Source organism: Cetorhinus maximus, chromosome 23 (assembly GCF_964194155.1).
Source record: "Cetorhinus maximus chromosome 23, sCetMax3.hap1.1, whole genome shotgun sequence".
Classification (NCBI taxonomy): Eukaryota; Metazoa; Chordata; class Chondrichthyes; order Lamniformes; family Cetorhinidae; genus Cetorhinus; species Cetorhinus maximus.
Window position 1 is genome coordinate 44461292 of NC_135901.1, and position 26144 is coordinate 44487435.

General features: G+C 46.7%; 1 protein-coding gene across 1 annotated transcript in view; it reads left to right on the plus strand.

The window, feature by feature from the left end:
* Positions 1-1076: 1076 nt before the first annotated feature.
* Positions 1077-26144, plus strand: part of LOC144698014 (uncharacterized) — a 28216-nt gene continuing 3148 nt past the window's right edge. Inside the window, 2 exon segments of the mRNA XM_078569958.1 lie at positions 1077-1234; positions 1652-2026. Coding sequence (XP_078426084.1) covers positions 1077-1234; positions 1652-2026 — 533 coding nt within the window.

Below are 26144 nucleotides of genomic sequence, written 5' to 3' on the forward strand. Positions count from 1 at the left end.
AGCAGTTAAAATCAGGAATGCTGAGCAGGTCGGAATTAGAGAAGTGTAGATATCTCGGAGGGTTGTGAGGCTGGAGGAGATTACAGAGGTAGGGAGCGAGAGACCATGGAGGGATTTGAAAACGAGGATGAGAAATTTAAAATTGAGGTTCTCCTTAACCCAGAGGCTTTGTAAGTCAGTGGATACAGGGGTGATGGGTGAACAAGACTTGGTGCGAGTAAGCAGAGTTTTGTATTACAGGGAGGTTGAATGTGGGAGGCCGGCCGGGAGTCTCTTAGGATAGTTACGTCTAGAGGGAACAAAGGAATGGATGACAGGTTGAGCAATTACATACAGGGCTATGCGGCTAGTGTGGGAAAATGACTTTGATCGGATTGAATGGCAGAGCAGGCTCGACGGGCTGAAGGGCCTACTCCTGCTCCCATGTCCCTATGAATGTCTGGTTCAGCCTCACACTGTTGTTAGGGAGAGGGATGGAGCCGGTGGTCAGGGAGTGGAGTTTGTAGCGGGGACTGAAGACAATGGCTTCAGTCTTCCCAATATTGGAATGGAGGAAATTTCTGTTGATCCAGACAAGTCAGGATGACGTGTGACTAGGAAGGGATCTTGGAGATGATGGTGTTCACATACACCTGCTACCCTGTTCTTTTAGGTGGTGGAGGTTGAGGTTTCTGGAGACTTTGTCAAAGTTCTTGTAGTGTTGTAGGTATCCCTTGACACCCTGCCTCTCCCACTTCTGTCTCCCTCTCCTCCCTTGTAGGCCAGAGTCTTGTGTTGGTCCAGACCGGGTGGCAGGTTCCCTTCCCTGAAGGACATTAGTGAACCAGTTGGGTTTTTATGACAATCCAGCAGTTTTCATGGTCACTTTTTCCTCGTGCCAGCTCCACAAATTCCCAGATTCGTTCAGCTCAATTTCACAACCTGCCTTTGTGTTTTTGTGGGTTCTCTTTCACTCCCTTTTTTCTGTTTTAAATCAATTTCACAGGGTATTAGAAGGGGAGGATTTGCAGTCAGGAAACTGAAACCAAACATCACATCAGGATCTATCGAAACCTAAATATCTTCGGATTTTGAACATGGAAGGAAAAGGCACCGTTCACAATAGGGAGATACCGTGGAAATGTGGGGATTGTGGGAAGGGATTCAGATACCCGTCTAAGCTGGAAACTCATCGCCGCACTCACACTGGGGAGAGGCCATTCACCTGCTCCCAGTGTGGGAAGGGATTCAGACAGTCATCCAGCCTGAAGACCCACCAGCGAGTTCACATTGATCAGAGGCCTTTTAAATGTTCAGACTGTGGGAAGTGCTGGAAAGGGTCTGAGGAACTGATGCGTCATCAGCGTGTTCACACTGATGAGAGACCGTTCAGGTGCTCTCACTGTGGGACTGGATTCAGATGTTCACCTCATCTCACATGACACCAGCGAACTCACTCAGGGGAGAGGCCGTTCACCTGCTCTGAGTGTGGGAAGGGATTCATTACCTCATCCAGCCTGCTGAGACACCAGTGAGTTCACACTGATGAGAGGCCCTTTCAATGTCCAGACTGCGGGAAATGCTATAAAAGCTCTGGGGCGCTGATGTGTCATCAACGCATTCACACTGATGAGAGACTGTTCAGGTGCTCTCACTGTGGGACTGGGTTCAGGCGATCATCTCAACTCACTGTACACCAGAGAGTTCACACTAGGGAGAGACCGTTCACCTGCTCTGAGTGTGGGAAGGGATTCACTCAGTCATCCAGCCTGCTGACACACCAGCGGGTTCACACTGGGGAGAGGCCGTTCATCTGCTCCGAGTGTGGGAAGGGATTCACTCAGTCATCCCATCTGCTGACACACCAGCGAGTTCACACTGGGGAGTGGCCGTTCAACTGTTCCGGGTGTGGGAAGGGATTCACTTGCTTATCCCATCTGCTGAGACACCAGCGAGTTCACACTGGGGAGAGGCCATTCACCTCTTCCGGGTGTGGGAAGGGATTCACTCACTTATACCATTTACAGAGACACCAGCGAGTTCACAAGTAACTACACTGATTAGATGTTGTTGTGAAATCACATCCAGGACTGAACCATGTTCATGGGGGTCTCTTTCTGCTGATGTTAATAAACTCCAGGTCAGTTATAGGGTGTAATATCCTGGATAAAAGTCAAATAAATCAGCTTTGTGTTAAACTCACCATGTGTCAAGTGTTTTTAATCTCTCAGACACAAGTTAGTTACTTTTGAAGGGGTCTTCCTCACCCCCGTCTCCTTCCTCACCTCCAACAACAAGTGTGAGGAGCTCATGGGGCAGGAAATTACGCTCGGTGGGCGAGTGTCCCGACGTCATCGCGCAGTCCCGCAATATTTCACCAACAATTAAGAAGCCTGTAAGGCCACTAAGAAGTTAATTAAATTCAAATTTACGCTGCCCATCGTACCTAATGGTTGGCAGGCGGGCGAAAAGACCAAGCGGCCTTTACCTTTATCAGGAAACCTCATCCACGGGCGGGACGAGGTCACCTGAAGCAAATCAAATTTTACACTTGAATTAAAAACATGAAACAAAAAGAGAAAATGCTGGAAAAACTTAGCATGTCTGACAGCATCTCTGGAGAGACAGAGTTTTGTTTTTTTGCAAAAAGTATTTTGCAGTATTTCGCTTTTATCTTATTTAGTACACTTCTCTTCCAGGAATGCCTGTCTTGAAGAAGTACGGCCCTGCAGTATTTTGCTTTTATCTTATTAACTAAAAACATCTCCCTGATCATGTGACAGAGTGATATGAGGGGACATGTTTCATAACCTGTATAAAATTTATAATTTCTTTTTCAAATCAATCCATCTCTCGGAGACAGCTCTCTGCCTCAGGGAGATTATGTAGCTCGCTCTCGCGTGCATGCACAAAGGTCACACTCGCCCAGCTCGCACTCCTCCCCCCGCCCGCACAGGCAGCGCTGAGCACTGCTGCTCACGTTTCACGCAGCGCAGGCCTTAATTGGCCCCCAGCATGAAATTGCCTTCCGGGCCTGATTGCAGGCAGCGGGCGGCTTCCTGACTGCCCCACTCGCCCCCGCCAAGCCTGCACGCCAAGGGCAAAATTCTACCCATGGAGCTTCCTTGTCACTGAGATTGAGAAAATCCAATCAGCTGCCTCTGCTGCTTCCCTCCCTTCCACTAGCCCACCAGGACAAATTGAACCCTGAACTCACATTTTCTCCAGTTTCTCTCCCATCTCCCCTCATGTCCTCTCAGTGCTCATCTTGTCCACGAGACCCACTTTCTGCTGTACTGACCCCACTCTCACCGATCTACTGATCACCCAACTTCTCCATGTTAGCTGATATTATTCACAGTTTTGTCTCACTCTCTTCTGGTACTGTCCCTCTCACCTTTTAATCCACCATCCTGACCCATCCTAAAAACAGGATGTCTCTTTGCCCCCTCCTATTTCCCATCTCCATGCTACCACTAGGTGACGTCATCCAAAAGCACCGTGTTACTTTACACATGTACACTGACAACGCCCAGCTCTACCTCACCACCATCCCTCTCCATTCCTCCACTGTTACTAAATTATCAAACTGCTTATCCCACATCCAGTACTGGATGAGCAGAAATTTCCTCCAATTAAAAATTGAAGACAAAAGCCATTGTCTTCAATCACCACTACAAATTCCATCCCATAACTACTGTGACCATCCCGATGATTTATCATAAGGGTACGCTGTCCTATGTTTATCAACCCAGGAATCTTTCTTCCTATACAAGGAAGAGAGAGAGAGAGAGAACTATTTCTGTAATGTTCATTAAATTTCTGAAGATTTTATAAGGTTAATTAGACAGTTATTTCTCACAGATCTCTCCACCTTGAAAAGGGAATGTCCTTACTGACTTCTCACAACTGATTTCTGACTAACCTCACTATTTCTAAGCTACGAGGTTGTTTTCCTAATTTCTTGATGACAAACTGTAGATAACATACTAAACCTACTTGAATGATCAGAATCAGCAACACAAACACTTGAGCTGCCACCAAGAATAAATGTCAAAACTTTTCCGCTAAAATGTGATAACTATCGACTTAGATTCATCCTCCCCATCTGCTGGTCATCCCACACAATTCTAAATTATTGACATATTGTAATTACATCTGGTTCAAACAAAAGTTTATGCACAGACTTTAAAGATTCTTCAGCTCTCTGTTAACCTACATCCTCTTCGTGGATATTTTCTAAATCCAGATTCTATTTCCTTCTTCAAATTAATTTGACTCACTTTGATATGTTCAAGGTGTTTAATTCTTTCCTGAATGTTTGAGAGACAATTTTTATCTGGAATAGGTCTTACTGTATTGATAATTTAAAACATTGTTTCATTCTACTGGCCACAATAATCACTCATGCCCTGTTTATTCTTCTTCATTCATGGGATATGGGCTTCGCTGGCTGGGCCAGCATTTATTGCCCAACGCTAGTTCTGCTTGAGAAGGTGGTGATGAGCTGCCTTCTTGAACCACTGCAGTCCATGTGGTGTAGCTACACCCACAATGCTGTTAGGAAGGGACTTCTAGGATTTTCAACCAATGACAGTGAAGGAATGGCAATATATTTCCCTTTCAGGATGGTGAGTGACTTGGAGGGGAATTTCCAGGTGGTTGTGTTCCCATCTATCTGCTGCCCTGATCCTTCTAGATGTTATTGATCATGGGTTTGGATGGTGCTGTCGAAGGAACCTTGGTGAATTCCTGCAGTGGTCATCATCAAAGCCCATCTACTCTCATCCATTTTCCACCACTTGGCCCGTAGCCCTGTAAGCTGTGGTGTTTCAAGTGTTCATCTAAATACTTCTTAACACTTGTGCGGGTTCCTGCCTCTACCACTCCCTCAGGCACTGAGTCCCACATTTCACCTGGGCCTGGGGATTTATCCACTTTTAAGGCCGCCATTAGAGACTGAGTCTCAGTTAATCATTGTCTGAATCTGGGGATGGGAGGGGCAGATTCTGTTAGTAAATGGATTGAAAAATAAAAAAGACCAAGTTCCAGCTCATACCATTTGCACCTTATGATAACATAGTTATGGGTAATCTTGAGGATGGATAGAGTCGTATTAGAAGCATTTCAGGGAAGGTTCACTCAGTTGATTTCTGGGATGAAAGCGTTGTCTTTCTTTTAAAATTCATTCATGGGATGTAGGCTTCACCGGCAGGTTCCAGATAGACCCCACCGTCTGGGTGAAAAGAAAATCCTCAAATCCCCTCTAAACCTTCTGCCCCTTAACTTAAATCTATGCCCCCCTGAGTATTGACCCCTCCACTAAAGAGAAAAATGTCTTCCTATCCGCCCTATCTATGCCCCTCATAATTTTGTACACCTCTATCAGTTAATCCCTCAGCCTTCTCTGCTCCAAGGAAAACAACCCCAGCCTATCTAGTCTCTCTTCATAGCTGAAACTCTCCAGCCCAGGCAACATCCTGGTGAATCTCCTCTGCACCCTCTCCAGTGCAATCACATCCTTCCTATAGTGCGGCAAACAGAACTGCACAGAGTACATCAAATGTGGCCTAACTAATTCTTTATACAGCTCCATCATAACGTCCTTGCTCTTGCATTCAATGCCTCGACTAATATGTCGACAATGTTTGACACAAAGCTGATTGATTTAACCTTTATCCAGGATATTAAACTCCAGCCCAGTGACAGGGATTATTAACATCAGCAGAAACAAACCCCAACTGTCGGAATGAGCATGGTTCAGTCCTGGATGTGATTTGCAGCAACAATAACAGCAGAATCCAACCCCGGGATTCACTTGTGAATACATTGTTCTGTCTGCAGGGTGGATAAATGAATCCCTTCCCACACACGAAGCAGGTGAATGGCCTTTCTCCAGTGTGAACTCGCTGGTGTGTCAGCTGGAGAGATGGATGAATGAATCCCTTCCCACACATGGAGCAAGTGAAATGCCTCTCTCCAGTGTGAACTCGCTGACGTGTCAGCAAACCCATTTTGCTTTTATAGCTTTTCACACAGTCAGCACGTTTAAAAAGTTTCTTTTCAGAGTGAACACGTTGATGTGATGTGAACCGGGTTAGTTGAGTGAATTTCTTCCCACACTTGGAGCAGTTGAATGGTTTCTGCCCAGTGTGAACTTGCTGGTGTGTCAGCAGAATCTTTTTGCTTTTGAAGCACTTTTCACAGTCAGAACATTTAAAAGGCCTCTTGTCAGAGTGAACAAGTTGATGTGAAGTGAGGGTACTTATCTGAGTGAATCCCTTCCCACAGTTAGAGCAGGTGAATGGCCTTTTCCCAGTGTGAACTCGCTGGTGTATCAGCTGATTCCTTTTGCTTTTAAAGCTCTTCTCATAGTCGCAACATTCAAAAGGTCTCATGTCAGAGTGAACAAGTTGATGTGAAGTGAGGTGGGTTAGTAGAGTAAATCCCTTCCCACACTCGGAGCAGATGAAAGGCCTCTCCCCAGTGTGAGTGCGCTGATGAGTTTCCAGCACAGATGGGGATCTGAATCCTAACCCACAGTCCCCACATTTCCACGGTCTCTCCATGGTGTCAGTGTCCCCATGTCTCTCCATGTTGGATGATCAGTTGAATCCTTGTCCACACACAGAACACTTGCACAGTTTCTCCCCGCTGTGAATGGTGAGATGTTTTTTTCAGATAGTGTAACAGGTTAAAGCTCTTTCCACAGTCAGTTCACTGGAGCACTCTCACTCGGGCATGTCTGTCTCGGTGCTTTGCCAGTCACACTGACATTTGAAATCTTTTCCCACAGACAGAAAAGACAAATATTTCTCCTTCCACAGTCAAAGATCAATGATATTCAGGTCCAATGTCTAGAGTTATAGACCAGTCAGCCTGACGTCAGTTGTGCGGAAAATTCTAGAGTCCATTACAAAAGATGTAATAGCTGAGCACTTGGAAAAATAAAGTGGCAGAATGGGACAGAGTCAGCGTGGATTTATGAAAGGGAAATCATGCATGACAAATTTACTGGACTGTTTCGAGGATGAAAGTACTGGAGTTGATGAGGGGGAACCAGTGGATGTGGTTTACTTGGACTTTCAGAAGGCTTTCGAAAAAGTCCCACGTAAGAGATCAGCGTGTAAAATTAGAGCACATAGGATTGGAGGTAGTGTATTGAGAGGTATAGAAAACTGGTTGGCAGACAGGAAACAAAGAGTAGGAATAAATGGGTGTTTTTCCAAATGGCAGGCAGGCAGTGACTAGTTGGGTAGCGCAGGGATAGGTACTGGGACCCTAGTTTTTCACAATATATATCAATGATTTAGATGAGGGAATTAAATGTAATGTCTCCAAATTTGCAGATGACACAAAGCCGGGTGGGAGGGTGAGCAGTGAGGAGGATGCAGAGATACTTCAGTGTGATTTGTACAAGCTGAGTGAGTAGGCAAATGCATGGCAGATGCAGTATAATTTGGATAAATGTGAGGTTATCCACTTTGGTAGCAAAAACAAGAAGGAATATTATTATCTGATTGGCTATAAATTGAGAGAGGGAAACGTGCAACGAGACGTGGGTGACCTCGTACACCAGTTGCTGAAGGTAAGCATGCAGGTGCAGCAGGCAGTAAAGAAGGCAAATGGTATGTTGGCCTTCATAGCGAAAGCATTCAAGCACAGGAGCAGGGATGTCTTGCTGCAATTATACGGGGCCTTGGTGAGACCACACCTGGAATATTGTGTGCAGTTTTAGTCTCCTTATCTGAGGTAGGATGTTCTTGCTATAGAGAGAGTGCAGCGAATTTTTACCAGACTGATTCCTGGGATGGCAGGACTGACATATGAGGAGAGATGGAGTTAGTTAGGATTAAATTCGCCGGAGTGCAGGAGAATGAGGCGGGATCTCATAGAAATCTATAAAATTCTCACAGGACCAGGCAGGGGAGATGCAGGAAGGATGTTCCCGATGGTGGGGGAGTCCAGAACCAGGATATGGAGTAGACCATTTAGGACTGAGATGAGGAGAAGTTTCTTCACCCAGAGAGTGGTGAGCCTATGGAACTCGCTACCACAGGAAGTAGTTGAGGCCAAAACCTTGAATGTTTTCAAGACGGAGTTACAAATAGCTCTTGGAGCGAAAGGGATCAAAGGATATGGGGAGAAAGCGGGAGCAGGTTATTGAGTTGGATGATCAGCCATGATCATAATGAATGGTGGAGCAGGCTCGAAGGGCCGAATGGCCTGCTCCTGCTCCTATTTTCTATGTTTCCTGCTGAATCGAGTGACTCTGTCAGACCTTGATGTGATGTTTGGTTTGAGTTTCCTATCAGCAAATTATCTCCCTCTTGTACCCCGTAAAAGGAGTTTACAAAAATATTCAATCTAAGTACAGGATAGAAATTCAAAGCAGAAAATTCGAGTTTCTTTGGTACATTCTTCACCCAAACATGTGGTCCAATCAAACTGAATGAAATTCAGATCAGCAACAAAGTCCCAGCAAAAGCAAAGGGAGCCTTCCTAAATAAACCAGGATGTTGTTTCCAGTGTCTATGAGACACTCTGTACCCTGAGGTACCCACCGGTTGTGGGAGGTATCAAGCGTACCGGTGGATACTGCATGTTCCCTCACCAGGGACACCCAGACACGGACAAGACCATGGAAGAGAGGTCGGCAGCCAATGTGACCAGTCCCATCCTAGAAATCCCTGTGTTAAACAGGCCCATGAACAGTTACAGGAGAAGATTCTCTGATTTAATAACCGCCCCCCCCACCCCACCCCGCCCCCTGCCCGTTACACTGGGCAGCCAGAGATTTGGATTGTGGGGCTGAAGTATCGCCAGAGGTTGAGGATCAGCAACTCTCACCCTGAATATGTAAATGTCCCATGGACTCACTCACTGTTACATCCACAAGAAGGCCGCGCATGCGCCCTGCTCCCTGCTGAAACAGGATGGCGGCCGTTACCCTGGGTCTGGGTCTTGGGGAAAAAAATATATAAAAACTCAATAAAATTAGTGATCAAATTAGAGGGAAACATAAATGTAACAGAACATCCATTATCCACCGGAAAGATGGGGAGTGGGAATTGTCCATCTCAGTATCATCAATAGATACTTAATGAGGGGACATTATTCTCTGTGTCTTTCCCGGACCTGGAGATGGAAAAGGGGCAAATGAATGAACTTTAAACACCTCGTCCACTTGGCACAGAAACTGTCTGAAACTCAGAATAGAAACCACATGGATCAAAACACTGACAAATACTCAACTGTTAGCTAAAAATAAATAAAAATATATATTGGGGGAGATGGTACCACAGTGGGGATGTCACTGGACTAATAATCCAGAAAACCAGCTTGATGCTCTGGGGACAGTGGTTTAAATCCCACCACAGCAGCTGGTGGGATTAAAAATCAATTATTAAATCTGGAATTGAAAGCGAGTCTCAATAAGGGCGACAATTCAGCCATTGTCGATTGTCATAAAAACCCACCTGGTTCACTAATGTCCTTTCAGGAAGGAAATCTGCCGTCCTTACCTGGTCTTACATGTGACTCCAGATCCACACTGAAATGTGGTTACTCTTAATAGCCCTCTGAAATGGTGTGGCAAGCACTTGCTTCAAGAGCAACAAATGCTGTCCCTGCCCACATTCCATGAAAGAAAGTTTTTAACATCACCGCCACTGAATGGCTACAATTTCGGAAGGAAGTGAAGACAGAGGGTCCAGAAAAGATGCAAGAAAACGGTTCCCCTTCCAAGGATAACAAAGCCAACTTCACCGAACCTAATTGAAGTTCTGATCTCTTGTGGATCTTTCCTCCACACTCTCACATTCTTCCTAAAGCTCAGAATTGGACACAATGCTGCAGTTGGGTCCAAACCAGTGTTTTATTCAGGTTTATTCTAACTTGGTTGATTTGTACTTTATTCCCGTATTCATAAACCCAGGATTCCACATGCTTTATTCACTGCTTTCTCAGCCTGCCCTTCCATCTTCAAAAATTTGTGCACATAAAGCCCCAGATGACGCTGCTCCTGCACCTTTTTGCACTTGTATCCTTTATTTTATATTCCCTTTCCTTGTTCTTCCTACCAAAATGAATCACTTCACATCTCTCTGAATGAAATTTTATCTGCCACCTGTCTGCCCATTCCACCATCGTGTCTATGTCCTCTTGAGGTTTATCACAATCCTCCCCACTGTGAACACAACTTGAAAATTTGGTGTCGTTTGCAAATTTTGAAATGCAGCCCTGCACACACAAGTCTAAATCATTAATATATATCAAGAAATCAGTGTTCTGACGACCGACCCCTTGTGATCCCACTATATACTTTTCCTCAATTTGAAAAAGCAACCGTTCACCATGCATGTTGTTGCCTGTCACACAGCCAATGCTGCCTCTGCCCCATGGATTTTAACTCTGCTGACACGCCTGTTACTTGGCACTGTATCAAATGTCGTTTAGCAGTTCATGTGCACATCAATCGTGTTACCCTCATCAACATTCTCTGTTGCCTTATCAAAAACTCAAGAAATTTAGTTCAACACGATTGTCCTGAACAAATTGTACAAGTGACCTAATTTTGACTTGAATTGCCGCTTCTATATGCTTTCCCACACAGAGCTTAAACTGACTGGTCTGTCAATGCTGGGCTGACCCTTCCGTTTAAGATTACTAAGGATTTAATATTAACGCCAGGAAGTGTGGGGAAAACGTGAGGAGTTGTGAAATTGTAACATTTAAAGACACTGATAACTGATAAATAGCTCAATAAATAATCAGTTTTCAAGACATAAAGTACAGATAAATTAATTTATGAATAACTGAATTGAATTATTAATAATGTCAGGTAGAGTGCTTGGAATGGAGAAACGAAAATTACTGCAATGCTTAAAACATGAAATGAAAAGATTAAAAACTGGAAACACTCAGCAGGTCTGGAAGAATCTGTAGAGAGAGAAACAGAATTAACGTTTCAGGTCTGTGAGCCATTGGACGGTGGAAGAGGAACAGAAGGAAAGGTCTATGAAAGGCTGCAGGGCGAGAGAGATTAACTGACAAAAGGCTTCATAATGCAAGGTCAAAGGGAGTAGTAATGGGACTATTAAAAACACAAAAGCTGCTTCTAGATTAGGTGTGAATGGCACGATAACAACAATCTGAATGCAATGTGAAGAAAATGAGAGAAATAAAAAAGGAAAACTAGGACTCAAAGAAATAAGGAACAAATGGGGGCAGAGATAATTACTTGGTTAAACAGGGATCCAGGGACAAAAGCAGAAGGTAGGATTCACTTTGAATGGAGCAGCGGGATAGAGACAAGTCAGAGAATCATAGAATGGTTGCAGCAAAAGAAGGAGGCCATTCAGCCAGTCGTGTCTGTATTAGGCCCCTGAAGGGACAATTTACCTAATGCCACGTCCCTGCCTTTGCCCCATAGCCCTGCAATTAAACAAGATTGAACAATTCTTAAACAAAACTTGTATGAAACAAGATATTTACGCGAAGGGACAGCAGAAAAAAAAGAAAAGCAACTTGTTTACAGAGTGTACCAGGGGCAGGGAGCAGCATAATGTACCTGTGCAGGTCAGTGAGGATCCCCAAGGTCCATCAGCCGTCTGCATGCAGTGTTTAGTGGGCCCTGGAGGAGGGGAGGATGGAACCATTTGGGACACAGCACAGGGCAGGAGGTCACCCCTCCCCCACTGTCCTGGTAACACGAAGGACTCACCTTGGACTGTCCCACACCTGGGCCGGGCGGGGTCAAGGTGCAGGAAGCTGCAAGCTGGTAGGTTGAGCTGTGAACTGGGCGGAGTTTGTCCCCTTCACTGTCAGGGCTGATGGCCTGAAGGTGCTGGGGATATGGTTCGCAGGGACCAGAGCATGCGTTAGAAACTGGAAGGAGCGAGTGTCTATGGTGAAAAGGAAACTGGGCATGTGGGAGCGATGCTCCCTCTCCATTGCGGGTAAGAACCTGGTCATCAGGTGTGAGGCACTCTCGCTGTTGCTGTACGTGGCACAGGTCTGGCCCATTCCATACTCCTGCGTGGTGGCGATCACTCGAGCCATCTTCCGCTTTATCTGGAGGTCAAAAATGGATCGTGTCTGCAGGGACGCGATGTACAAGCCTCTAGATAAAGGGGGAAAAAACGTGCCCAACATCGCCCTCATACTGATGGCCACCTTTGTGTGTGGCTGCATCAAGCGGTGCGTAGACCCTCAGTACGCAAACACCAAGTGTCACCACGTGCTGAGGTTCTACCTGTCCCCGGTGTTGCGAAGGATGGGTCTGGCCACGCTGCCGCGGAACGGTCCAAGTAGTTGGACCGTGCCGTACCACCTGTCCCTGGTGGAAAAATTTATGCAGAAAAACCCCTTTGACCACAAGTCCATCTGGCAGTGGTCAGCACGTAACGTCTTAGAGGCCCTGAGGGAAAAGGAGAGGGTGGATCCTGTGGGATGGTTCCCCGAGCAGACTGTCAAAGTCATTTGGCAGAATGCCTCATCGCCAGAACTTTCCAACAAGCACCAAGACGTGGCTTGGCTGGTGGTGAGAAAGGCCCTCCCCGTCAGATCCTTCCTACACGCCAGGAGTCTCACCCCCTCAGCACGTTGCCCTCGAGGTGGCTGTGGTGGGGAAGAGACCGTTGTTCACCTCCTTGTAGATTGTGCCTTTGCAAAGAAGGTCTGGAGAGAGATGCAGTGGTTGCTGTCGAGGTTCATCCCGAGCAGTTCTGTGACACAGGACTCTGTGCTCTACGGGCTGTTCCGAGGGACACACACTGAAACAAACATCAACTGCAGCTGGAGGATCATCAACTCGGTGAAAGACGCTCTTTGGTCTGCCCGAAACTTGTTGGTCTTCCAGCGCAAAGAGTTGTCACCGACCGAGTGTTGCAGACTGGCACATTCCAAAGTCCAGGACTACGTGCTGAGGGACGCACTAAAGCTTGGGGCAGCCGCTGCAAAGGCGCAATGGGGAAGGGTCGCTGCCTAAGAACTTTCTGCCACAGTGCACCGAGGGACTGGGAACTGTTTAAATCCCCTCGGGCTGTACAGCTCAAAATGAATGTCTGCAAATGATTGTAATATTGTTTGTTCTGATGCACCTGGTGATACACGTTGTAAAAGTTGAACCTGATTGTACCTTTGTAATGGTGTTTTTGAAATGGTTTGGAATGTGGTTGAAGATATTTTATGAATAAAGTATATTTTTGCAAGAAAAAAAAAACCACGACTTTAATAAAGACTTCCTAGACACACCTCTGGGTTCTGAGTGTTCACTCCGTTTTTCCGCGACAGATGGAGACGAGGATGGGATCCGACTGAAGTCCAGTGGCCTCTTAAGTTGGAGAGGTATTTGAAAACCTGGACCATCGGATCTTTGAAAAAGAACCCTCGCGGAGAAAGGGAGAGACTCTCCTAAATTGGTGAGAATAGGAACTGCATCCTCGCTGAAAGGGGGAGTGCAGTTAAATAGCGTCCCAGCTACCTCTTAAGTTGGAGAGGTGGCCTCTTAAGTTGGAGAGGTGAAAGGGGGATGAACAAGCATCCTAGCTGAAAGGGGGAGTGCTTGAAAAAGGGTAGCTACCGACCGAAAAGATTTGAAAGACCCAAGGATTTGGAGGTATTGTTGAGGAATTCTTAAACACCGGTGAGTGCATAGGTAGGCAAAACGCACTGCGCTGTTTAATTGTGTTTCCTTTCCAGATAAAATGGGAAATCGTGGCAGCAGAGAGGCATCTGCCGCATCTCCGGCTCCACGGGAATTCAAAAACAGACCAAAGCCAGAACCCAAATCGGGAACTTTGAAGATGGGCAAGAGAACGGAAAAACGCATGAAAATGGTAACCAGGGCTCGGCAGAAGGTAGGAGATCCACTGGTCCCTCCGGGGTCGCCAGCCGACGTTGTTATAACAGAAACGGGAGATGACAGGTATGCGGTGCCTTTTAGTAGTGACTTGTATGGCTGGACACAAGGGGAATGGCCGTATGGCGGCAGTTTGAAAATACCCCTCATCCAGACCTGGTGGGATGGAGTTGCGAATGGGGCCGGAGATCCTACTTGGGATTTTAATTATATGCTGGGTTGTTTTGAAAAATGGATGGAGGTAGCAAAGCGGCATCAGCCCCCCAAACAAAAGAGTAAACAGGAGGGTTTGGCTTCTGATAATGAGACCCCGACCAACCGAGGGGGTACCCCTGATACCACCCTAAAGGAGAAAACTCCCGCTCCAGAGCCTGAAAACCCCTCTGCCCCTCCGCCTTATCCCACTAACTGCGGACTACTGCGGCCTTATCCCCAGTTCCCTAGACTCATGTCGCCCGTTTCTGACAGCCCTTGTCAGCCTCCTCTACCTGATACCCTGACAGGAGAACTAATAGAGATGGTAGCGGCTTGGAGACAGTGTAATAAAGTAGCGAGACCGGGTGCGGAAGCTGGAGCAGAGGCAGAAGCGGGACTGGGACCATCAAATCCAGTCCCAACTGACGACAAGTGTAAACACCCTTCCCGATTCAGGGGGTCGGAATCTGATAGTGAAAGTAAGAAAGTGACTCAGCTAAATGGAGCCATCACACGAAGCCTCTCTAGACAGATAGCAGCTGACTCTGCCTCTCATGCATTTCAGGCCCCTAAAATAATGATTGGAGACATGGCCGGACTTAAACCTTGGACCCCAGCTGAGGCCCGCGCCATGGTAGCCGAGGCACCCAACCCCATTAAGCGTCCCGCAGCCTTCCTCAATTGGTTGGAGCAAACGTGTGCAATTTATCAACCCCTTCCAGGCGACTTACAAGCCTTATTAAAATTTGCTTATGGCAGCTCCTGGGCCACATTCCGGTGCCACCTGAGGAAAATGGGGATTGGCGGTCCGATGATGATCAAGCTGACACGGGAAATGAAAGTTTAGAGCATTGGTTACGAGGGAGGGGACGTATTGCAATTATGGGGGCAGCACAGAGACATGGGGACCTGGGGGAAGTAACTCGGTGTTTGTAGAGGAAAGATGAGGGCGCCCCTGATTTTATTGCCAGATTCAGTAATACCTGGGAAGAGTGTGCAGGTGTTCCCTTGGAGGGCAACGGGCCCTTGGCTATTCAGACGCTGTTGAACTGTATGCTGCCCCAACAAGCCCAGGCCTTTAAGATGCGAAATCTAAATTGGCAAACTATGCGCTGGTCCGAAATTACCACTACCTTGGTCAACATGGACCGTGAGGGACTGTTTGCTAGCCCCCGGGAGGGCCCCAAACAACAAAAAACCCAATTCTATCGTCAAGAATAGGGCAGATGTAAGGGACAGGCTAGGGGTCTGAGACAGGACAAATCCCAAGACATTTGCTGTAAATGCGGGAAGAAAGGGCATTGGGCCAGGGACTGCCCATCTACTCCCCCCAAGGAGCCTGCTCTGCCACACAGGCAGCCGATAACCGCGGCTCCCTCCTTTACTTATAATAACCCTTTTCCACAAAATTAGCGGGGCCCAGGGGAGGTTATGGTACAGGGAGCGGTTATATCACTTTCCCAAGACTCGGAAACACAACCTATGGTAACCCTTAGAATAGGAGATACACATTTACGAGCCTTGGTGGACACTGGCGCTACCCTGTCCTCTGTACCCCCCTCCCTGGGATTGCCCCTTAGTCAGAACAGGGTAGTGACTGTGGGAGTGTCTGGGGTTCCTTTATCATAGACCCTATCGAAACGGGTTGTTTTATCATTAAAAGACAACCGTGTAGAGGAGACATTGATAGTATCAGCAACCACTCCCTTACCCCTGCTAGGACGCCAGACCCTGTGCAAATTAGGAGCCACTATCTACTGTACCCCTCAGGGCATGTATACGGAGGTACCCTCGCCCCAGACCCATCAGCTAATGTCCCTACTGCTTACCCCCGAAGCTGAGCCCGAACCGACCTTATACTGCTTGCAACTTGAGGGTAACCCTTATGCGGCGAAGATGTGCCGCTTGTGGCAGGAAATTGATAAGCTGCCGTTTTTAACTCCTGTTCGGACTCTGAAAAGCCTGTTACAGGTGGTGCAGTATTACTCTCGCTTACACTGTACTGTGTGGATTACAATGAAAGATCACCCTGAGTATCGCCAAAAGGCCAATGCTCTTGCAGGACAGTTAACCTCCGTCAGCCCCGACCGCTACATTTATTTCGGGGAAGCGGGCATAGGGGTCCCGGTGCACCTAACCACAGAGCAGCAGCCCCTGTTCCGTATGGACCTTAATTCAAGCCCCACTTGACACTCACTATTCGGCCCCCTTCCTGGCAAAGCACATAGATCCCATGATTAAACGGTTACAGTCGGCCTCTACCTCTGAATGCATTGGATCTTTTGAGTGGTTTGGACCTGCTGAGGGTAGAATATACCTCCCTGGTATTTCCTGTCAGTTAATCGACCCTCTTGCTGAATTTCAGCGGCAGCAGCCCCCTGAGCAGCCCAGCCTCATTGGCCCTCCAGCCTTGGACATAATCACTAGCGATTTGTGGGCCCTGCACAGGACTCATGTAGGCCGAGTGCTCACTGCCCCGGACCACCGTGTCATACTACGAAAGGATGTTGTGCTGCCCTGCGTTCGACAGTACCGACTGACCCCTGAAGCTGAGGCAGACATCGCATCAGTCATAGACTCCCTGCTCCAACAAGGGGTTCTCAAGCCTACTGTCAGCATCTGGAACACACCAACACTGCCTATACCTAAAGTTGGACGGCCAGATGAATGGCATTTTGTGCAGGACTTGCGAGCTGTAAATAACATGGTGATTCCCATAGCCCCGGTGGTGCCCGATGTAAATGTGATTCTATCCTCTATCCCATGTGAAGCTGCGCTTTACACTATAGTTGACTTGTGTTCTGCATTCTTTTCCATCCCTCTCCACCCTGATAGCCAGTATTTGTTTGCTTTTACATATAAAGGACGACAATATACCTGGACACGGCTTCCCCAAGCTTATACAGAGAGCCCCACTTTGTATGCAGCTGCTGTGAAATGTGATTTGGAAGAATGCTGTCTGAATGGAAACTCTACCCTGATACAATATGCAGATGACCTTTTAGTGGCCTCACCTACCCTGGTGGACTGTGTAGAGGACTCAGTGACTTTGCTCCAATTCTTAGCTACAAGAGGCCACAGGGTATCGAGGTCTAAACTACAGTTCTGCCAGTCACAAGTCCAGTACCTGGGATTCACCTTGAAGGCTGGAACTCGGCAAATAGGACCTGAGCGAGTGCAGGCTATCCTACGAAAACCCCCTCCGAAGACTAAAAAGGAAGTCCTTTCTTCTCTAGGCATGGTTGGCTATTGTCGACAATGGATACCCGATTATCGCCTGCATGATGCTGTCCTCTGTGCTGCTACTCTGAAAGAAGCACCCGCACTCGTTCAATGGACTCCAGAACGGGAGTCAGCATTCCGAGCCCTCAAGACAGCTGTAACAACAGCCCGGGCTTTGGGGCTACCTAACTATGTGCGCCCTTTTCAGTTGCACGTCTGTGAGAAGGAAGGAATCTCCACGGGAGTGCTTACAAAGTACCATGGACGAGGAAGGAGGTCAGTTGCTTACTACTCTACGGCTCTCCCTGCTGTAGTACTGGGAATGCCTGCCTGTCTCCGTGCCATAGCAGCCACCACTGTCATGGTCGAAAAGTCTTTACCGTTGGTTCTCGACCACCCTTGTCAGGTGCGAATACCCCATGCTGTCATGTTACTTTTAAACTCCGCCGCTACACAACATTTTATTGCCTCACGACGTACAGGATACGGAGTAATTTTGCTATCACACCCCAATTACACCTACTGCCGATCACCTGCAATTAATCCTGCCACCTTTGTGCCGGAGCCCTCAACCGATGCAGAGCATGGCTGCCTCACAGTGGTCGAACAGTCCACTTCCCCCAGGGTGGATCTGCGGATAGACCCCCTGCTCGATCCGGATGTTATCTTTTACACTGACAGCTCTTCTCATCGACCAAGAGACTATTTACTCCTCACCGGTTATGCCATCGTGGACCCGCACTGCACTGTGGAAGCCTATGCATTGCCCCCTGGCACTTCAGCGCAGGCAGCGGAACTTTTTGCCCTCACCCGAGCCTGCATCCTGGCCGGTGATCAGGCAGCCAATATTTACACCGATTCCCGCTATGCCTTTGGTGTTGTGCATGATTTCGGACAGATATGGAAAAATCGGGGTTTTATTACATCAGCGGGAAAGTCCATCAAGCATTCCCAACTTGTATTAAACCTCCTCGAAGCAATTCAATTGCCCAAGCACCTGGCAATTATTAAATGTGAAGCACACACTAATTTAACTGATGATGTCTCCAAAGGAAATGCCCGCGCTGACCAGGCAGCCAAAGGAGTAGCTGCCGCACAAGTACCTCTCCTGCAAGCTCTCCGCGTCTCCAGCCACCCTCCCATCCCTGTTTTAGAGTCTTCTGAACTACAGATAGCGCAACAAAACTCTACTCAACAGGAAAAGCGGACATGGGAACGGGCACAATGCAGTACTAAGGAAGGATTTTGGTTTCATCCGGATGGACGGGTGGTCCGTCCCCGAAGTCTGTTTTTGCCCCTGTATTGCCTAGTGCATGCACAGGCACACATGGGCAAAGGAGGGATGCAACATGCGATTAACCAACAATGGTTTGCGCCAGGCATAACCCCAACCATACAAAAAATCACTCGCTCTTGTTCAATTTGCCAGCAGAATAACAAAGGGCCAGCAGCCAAGTATGATCACCTCCCGATGCTCAAGATACCCTTCGAAAATTTACAGATTGATTTTGTACATATGCCCCCGGCCTTGGGATATAAGTATATGCTAGTGATAGTAGACATGTTCACCCGATGGGTAGAAGCTTATCCCACACGAAAAGATGATGCTCGAATGGTAGTGAAAATATTGTGGAAAGAAATAATACCTAGATACGGAATACCTATGGGAATAAATAGTGACCGAGGGACTCACTTTACCGGAGAGATAGTAAAAGACTTAGCGCAGGTTATGGGATTTCAGTGGGAATTGCATATTCCCTACCAGCCAAAGTCCTCAGGGATGGTAGAAAGGGTAAATGGGGAATTTAAAAACGCCCTGTCTAAAGTTTGTCAGGATAATAAACTTTCGTGGCCAGAAGCACTCCCAGTAGTGCTTTATGCTATGCGAAATAGAAACAATAGAGCCACTGGAATAACGCCCCATGAAGCTCTTATGGGACATCCTATGACTACTGGAGCCCAGCCCCCTGTATGTGCCGAAAAATTAGCCTTAGTTTGGAACGATGAACAGACTTTGGCTTACGCCCAAGCACTATGCAAAACTGCAGCTGAATTGCATGAGAGAGTAAGGTGGGCTCAGGTGACCGCAGAAGATACTCCTATACACAACTTCCAGCCAGGTGATCAAGTGTATGTAAAAAATCTAAATAAAGACTCTCTTTCTCCTAGGTGGAAAGGACCCGACCTCGTGTTGCTAACAGCTCGGTCAGCTTTGAAGGGAAGGAAGACTGGATCCATGTCACCCGCCGTAAAAAACATTGTCCCCTGTCAGTATAGCAACTGTTACTAAGTGATTTAACTTGCATTATGTATAGGATATTGTTATTTGTTATATTCCGCAGAGTATGCCCAAGGGACCCTCACCCAAACACCTTTTTGTTTCTATGCCGCACCTATGCTAGAGAAGTAGGTCAGGGTGCCTGTAGGATATGTGCCCAGACTCCCCAACATGGGAGAGAGATGGGTAATTGGTGTGCTGTTCCTCTAAATGACGCTGAGTATGCTGACGTTCGAACTTTGGATATTGTAACACCGCAGCACAATATGTTTCGGGGTTGGTTCCGTCGCTCTCCACCTGCCAATGGGTGGAACTACACAGAACATGGGATTAGAATTAGACCCCCGTTAGAGCCGGTAAACGCCACCTGCTGGTGTTCCAGCCTTACACTGAGCACTTATGATCTGGGATGAAGCTCCTGTCATACTACAGTATCATACATCTTTGACCTATCTGTCCGAAAGCCCGCCGGTGCTGAACATCCACCAGACCCTCTTAATGGTACATATTGGCTTTGTGGAGATAAAGCTTACCCCTGGTTGCCTGGGATGCCTCAGCTGTCCTTTTTCTCTAACATGTCTGTAGGAAATTCGGAAAAGAACAAAACCACTCCCACCTGGAGTGGCTGTTGCTACCTAGCATACTTAAATCCCTATCTTCGCCATATAGGTAAATCAGATATGCACCCACATTGGCGCCTACATCGCCGTGGCATCTCGGAATCTGAACGATTCTGGATGATTGCTTTGCCCCCTTATGGATCAGCTCGTAATTTACGTGAAATTATCAACCTGGCAGCTGCGCTTGAAAAAGTCGCTAATTCAACGGCTGATGCTCTGATTAAAACACAGAAGCAGATCTCAGCCAGCACCACTGAAATGATAGCATTACGCCTAACCATATTACAAAACAGGATGGCCCTTGACTTCCTTCTAGCTGAAAAAGGTGGCACTTGTGCTATGATAGGCTCAGAGTGCTGCACTTCAGTCCCCGATGTCTCTGAAAATATCACTGACTTGGGAAAGCATGTCATGGACAAGGTACAAGAAATAAAGAAGGCTGGGGAAAGTTCGAGCGATTTTTATAAAAAAGATTCTCAGTGGTCTACAATACTAGGTTGGTTTTCTGGTTGAGGAAGTTGGTTGCTATACTTTTTAATTGGGATAGTCGTAGCATGTATCATAGGGTGCTGTGCGTGTGTTACTTTACGGATTTGCTGCTCCCAGATTATCAATAGTGTCTCCACTGGATTAGGGGGTGCCCCAATCATTCCCCAAATGATGCGCACTGGCCCCAGCGAAGCCCACTGGTGGGGAGAGAAAGTTTACCCCGCCAGGGACCGGCCTTTTCCTCATGGTTATGAACCCCCGTATGATGATGAAGATATTATTCCTCACTGGTGTTAATCTAAAAGAAAAGATTAACAAGGAGGGACAGTGGAGGAATAAAATATGTGTGTAATTGGGGATGAAATAAAATACACATATAATTGTGAATGAAATAAAATACACGTATAATTGTGAATGAAATAAAATACACATACAATTGTGAATGAAACAAAATACACGTACAATTGTGAATGAAATAAAATACACGTATAATTGTGAATGAAATAAAATACACATAAAATTGTGCATGAAATAAAATACACCTATATTTGTGAGAGAAATAAACTTAAAATACATGTATAATGTAATTTACTGTAGACTGTCCCCAAACAGTCACGCAGCCAGCACATAAATTAGCAAATCAAAGGGCCAGTGCTACCTTCCCAGACTAAGGGGCTCCGGATGTCAGATACGGTGGCAAAATCTAAGAGAAAAAAACTATTGTGAGTGTGCATTGCCCAGGATATGTAACCAATTATCACTGTCTATTTGCTAAACCATTGACATTGTCCTGTCTATTTGCTAAACCATTGACATTGTCCTGTCTATTTGCTAAACCATTGACATTGTCCTGTCCATTTGCTAAACCATTGACATTGTCCTGTCCATTTGCTAAACTATTGACATTGTCCTGTCTATTTGCTAAACCATTGACATTGTCCTGTCTAATCGTGAAACCATTAACACTGATTGCTATTTTTTGAAACCATTTGAAACTATTGTAATTGCCCAAGTTTCTGTCACGAATCTTTTGCTTTATCTATGTGTGTAAAGAGGTGCTAGGCCTGCTGAGTTTTTCCAGGTAATTCTGTTTTTGTTAGGCAGAGACTGGTTCGCTCCGTTGTATGCAACTAGGCTCTCCGTGATATCACGACTTTAATAAAGACTTCCTAGACAAACCTCCAGGTTCTGAGTGTTCACTCCGTTTTTCTGCGACAGATTCTGTGGTGACAAGTGGTCCTCGTGTTTTTATCTGAGACAGGCCTCAGCCCAGTCATTTGCCCCGAGTGTTGATGTGATGGTTCAAGCGAAGAGATGCCGGGTACCGGGAGCAGCAGGAACAATAAATAAAACGAAGGTGTCAGTAAATACTGATATAGTTTATTTGTATCTAGTTCCATTTTTATAAATTCTGCTGAATGTGGCCCTCACCCAGTGTCAGGATATTGGATCAGAGCCACCATGGAAAATGAATTTGACACTGGTGAGATAGACAATGTCAACCGGATCCTCAGTATCTCTAACCTCCTCCAGCCCCACAACCCTTCCTGTAAATACAAGGTGTTGTTCTTGGATTACACCCTGAGATAGACAATGTAATTATATTTTAACCTTTATTCTTCAAGTAAAGTATCTCTCGTCGGGCTGTTCTCAAGGTTGCGCAAGATGAAACCAAACAGTGATTTATTTGTACTTCTTGCAGTTTAGTTACTGTATTCACTGCTCATGATGTGGTCTGCTCTACATTGGGAAGACCAAACACAGATTGGGTGATCACTTTGTGGAACAACCTCCGTTCAGTCTGTGAGCTTGACCCTGAGCTTCCGGTCACTTGTCATTTTAATTCTCCGCCCCACTCCCACTCTGACCTCTCTGTCCTTGGCCTCCTGCGGTGTTCCAATGAAGCTCAATGGGGACTCGAGGAACAGCAGCTCATCTTTCAATTCGGCACTTTACAACCTTCCACACTCAACATCGAGTTCAGCAGTTTCTGCACCAACAGTGAGTTGTCAGGATCTGGAACATTCTACCTGGAAAGGTGCTGGAACCTGATTCTATCAGGAATTTTAAAAGGGAGTTGACAGGGATTTGGGATTGAGGAACTTACAGGGTTACAAATAGAAAGTGGGTGTGTGGGACGAATACAACTGCTCTTTCAAAGAGACAGCACAAGCACAAAGGGTTGAATGGCCTCCTGTGCTCTAAGTTTCGATGATTCTAGGAGTTGGCCATTTAGCCCCTCGAGTCTGTCCCACTATGCAATCAGATCACGGCTGATCTGTGACCCTTTGTCTCCTGTCCCTTGATTTATACCTTGTGTTAGGAAGGATCTATCAATGCCAGATTGAAACTGAACATTGATCAAGCATGAACTGCTAATTCAGGAAGAGAATTCCAAACTTATCCCAACTTTTTCTGAAGAAGATTTTCCTAATCTCATCCCTGAAAGTTCTGGCTCTAAGTTTTAGACTATGTTCCTCAGTCCTGGATTCCCCAACCAATGGAAATTGTTCCCTTCTATCTACCACACCATGTCCAATTTATATCATGAAAACTTCGTGAAAATCCTCCCCAAACTTCTAAATTCCAGGGAATACAAACCTCGCCGTGAGATGATGAATATTGGCAGAATGAATAGGGTACTCAATGGTACAGTCCTAAAGGGTGTGTAGGGACTGGGGGACCTGGGGTTGATGTGCATACACATTTGAAGGCGAAAGGACATATTGAGAGAGCAGTACGCAAAATATATGAGATCGTGGGCTTCATAAGCAGATTTAATGTGTATAAACACAGGGAAAATAAGCTGACCCGTCATAAAGCTCTGGTTAGGTCACAACAGGAGTATTGCATCCAGTTCTGGTCTCCACACTTTAGGAAAGGGGTGTGGGTCCTTGAGAGGATGCGGAGGAGATTTACCAGAATGGTTCCAGGAAGAAGGGAATTCGGTTACAAAGTGAGATTGGAGAAGCTGAAGTTGTTCTTCTTGGAGTTACAGAGTTGAGGGGAGATTGGATAGAGGTGAACAAGATTGTGACAGGTTAAGATAAGGTGGACAAAGAAAATGTTGTTTCCATCTGGTGATGGTACAAAGATTAGGGGGACACAGATTCAAGGTTATGGGCAAAAGATACAGGGCAAATGCAGGGAGGAATATTTTACACAACATGTGGTAATAACCCAGAACTCACTGCCTACGAGCAGGCTGGAAGCAGACATGATAAATGCTTTAAAATTAAATTGGACCAGCATTTAAGAGAAATAAACATGCAGGGGGTTGAAGACACAGCGGGGCAATGAGACAGACTGGACTGCTCTACAGAGAGCTGGCATTGACTCAGTGGGCTGAATGGCCTCTATCTGTGCTGTAATTACTCTGATGCATTTGTTTGACCACTCCTCATAATTTAACCCTTGGAGTTCAGTTGTTATTCAGGTACATCTGCACTGCTCTCCCACTAAGGCCAATATGGTCTATCCTTCCTAAAGTGTGATGCCCAGAACTGAACACAGTATTCCTGTCCTGATGAAATTTCATGTTGACTCGAAACATTAACTCTGTTTCTCTCCACAGATGCTGCCAGGCCTGCTGAGTACTTCCAGCATTATTTATTTTTATTACAGTGGTTCAGGTGCAGTCTAACCAGGATTTTGAAAATGTCGGTGCTTTTCCCACAAACAGAACAAACCTTTTTCCTTCCACAGTCAAAGTCCGATGATATTCAGGACCTGAGGAATCGAGTGACTCTGTTAGATCTTGATGTGAAGTTTGGTTTGAGTTTCCCATCTGCAAATCCGTCCCATTGAAAATCCTGTACAAAGGACATTATAAAAATCCATCCCTGTCAGTCCAGGATAGAAATTAAGAGACAAACATTTCTCTGGGTTGGAGTTTTCTGTGTGTAAATCCTCCCCTTCTAACCCCCTGTAAAAGGAGTTTCCAAACACTCGGTGTAAACTGGGCTCCGGGAGTTTGTAATCCGGGTTTGGAGTCCTACACCGGGTGTTTGTGAACCCTCCCAGTCCACCCTCCGGCTCCATTCCTCTCCTGCACTCGGCCCTTTCTCACCCGCTGGACTTTCAACCCGACCGCCTTGATCCCGATCCCCACCAGCGCTGCGCATGCTCCAATTCAAGCCCGGCCACGCCCCTCATTCACTCCGATTGGCCGGAGGAACAGCCGCTCCCGCTGGTCCTCCAGGCCCGCCCCCTGTCCTTATTGGTCCGGAGCTACTGTCAATCATTGTGAGCTGGGGCATGTGTAGCGCGTGAAATCAGGCGTGAGGAGAACTGGAGCGAGCGGATTTAAAATGCGGGATTTACAAAGAGCGAGTGCGGACTGAGAGCTGGAAAAAAAGCCCGTGAGCATAGATAGGGCTGGCGGGTGAGTTGGGAGGCTTTATGAATTCACGGTCTCTGTCCTAAACCCTCAATAAGGAACCATCCTTCCAAACACAGATTAGGCCATTTCTCCGGAAGTAGGCCCGAGTTAACGGCCGCCAACTTTATAGGGGGCAAGGAGCAGCAGAGCGCATGTGCGGTCACCATCTTTATAGAGGGCAAGGCGCAGCAGAGCGCATGTACGGTCACCATCTTTATAGGGGGTAAGGAGCAGCAGAGCGTATGTGCGGTCACCATCTTTATAGAGGGCAAGGAGCAGCAGAGCGCATGTGCGGTCACCATCTTTATAGGGGGCAGGAAGCAGCAGAGCGCATGTGCGGTCACCATCTTTATAGGGGCAAGGAGCAGCAGAGCGCATGTGCTGTCACCATCTTTATAGGGGGCAAGGAGCAGCAGAGCGCATGTGCGCTCAGCATCTTCATTGGGGGCAAGGAGCTTCAGCGCGCATGAGCGGTTACCATCTTTATAGGGGGCAAGAAGCAGCAGAGCGCATGTGTGGTCACCATCTTTATAGCGGGCAATGTCCAACAGGGAGCATGCGTGGGCGCCATCTTTACAGAGGCTGCAGGCCCGGATGAATGACCCGCAGGAGGGACAATAAATCAGAGATAGAGTTTGGTGTGAAATCAATGGGTTGTTGTAAAACAGGAGATCAGGGGAACAGTCACAAACAACAACAACTTCTATTAACATCATAAATCATCCCAGTGAGCTTCACAGGGAAATTATAAAATAAAGTATAACATTCAGACACAGAAGGAGGTGACCAAAATACTTAAATAGTCACTTGTTTGTACGGAATTTGATTATTACTGAAAGAAGAGACAAGCTGTCAAAGCTTTTCCTGTTGCACTCACCAGGACAGACGCAAGAATCCCAAATTTCAAAGGGAACCACAATTTATACTGCACGAGAAAAGGGTGCTGATTGGTTGGACCGTCGGCTCTGATTGGTTGTTGCCATGGACAATACAGCCAGGAGCTGTCATCCCCTCTGCTTTTGTTTAACTCCACAAAAGACCCCGTGCCTGGACTTGTTCCTTCTGCCTGCAGAGGCCAGGTCCCTGTGGATGAACATATGTAGCTTCTAGCAAGTG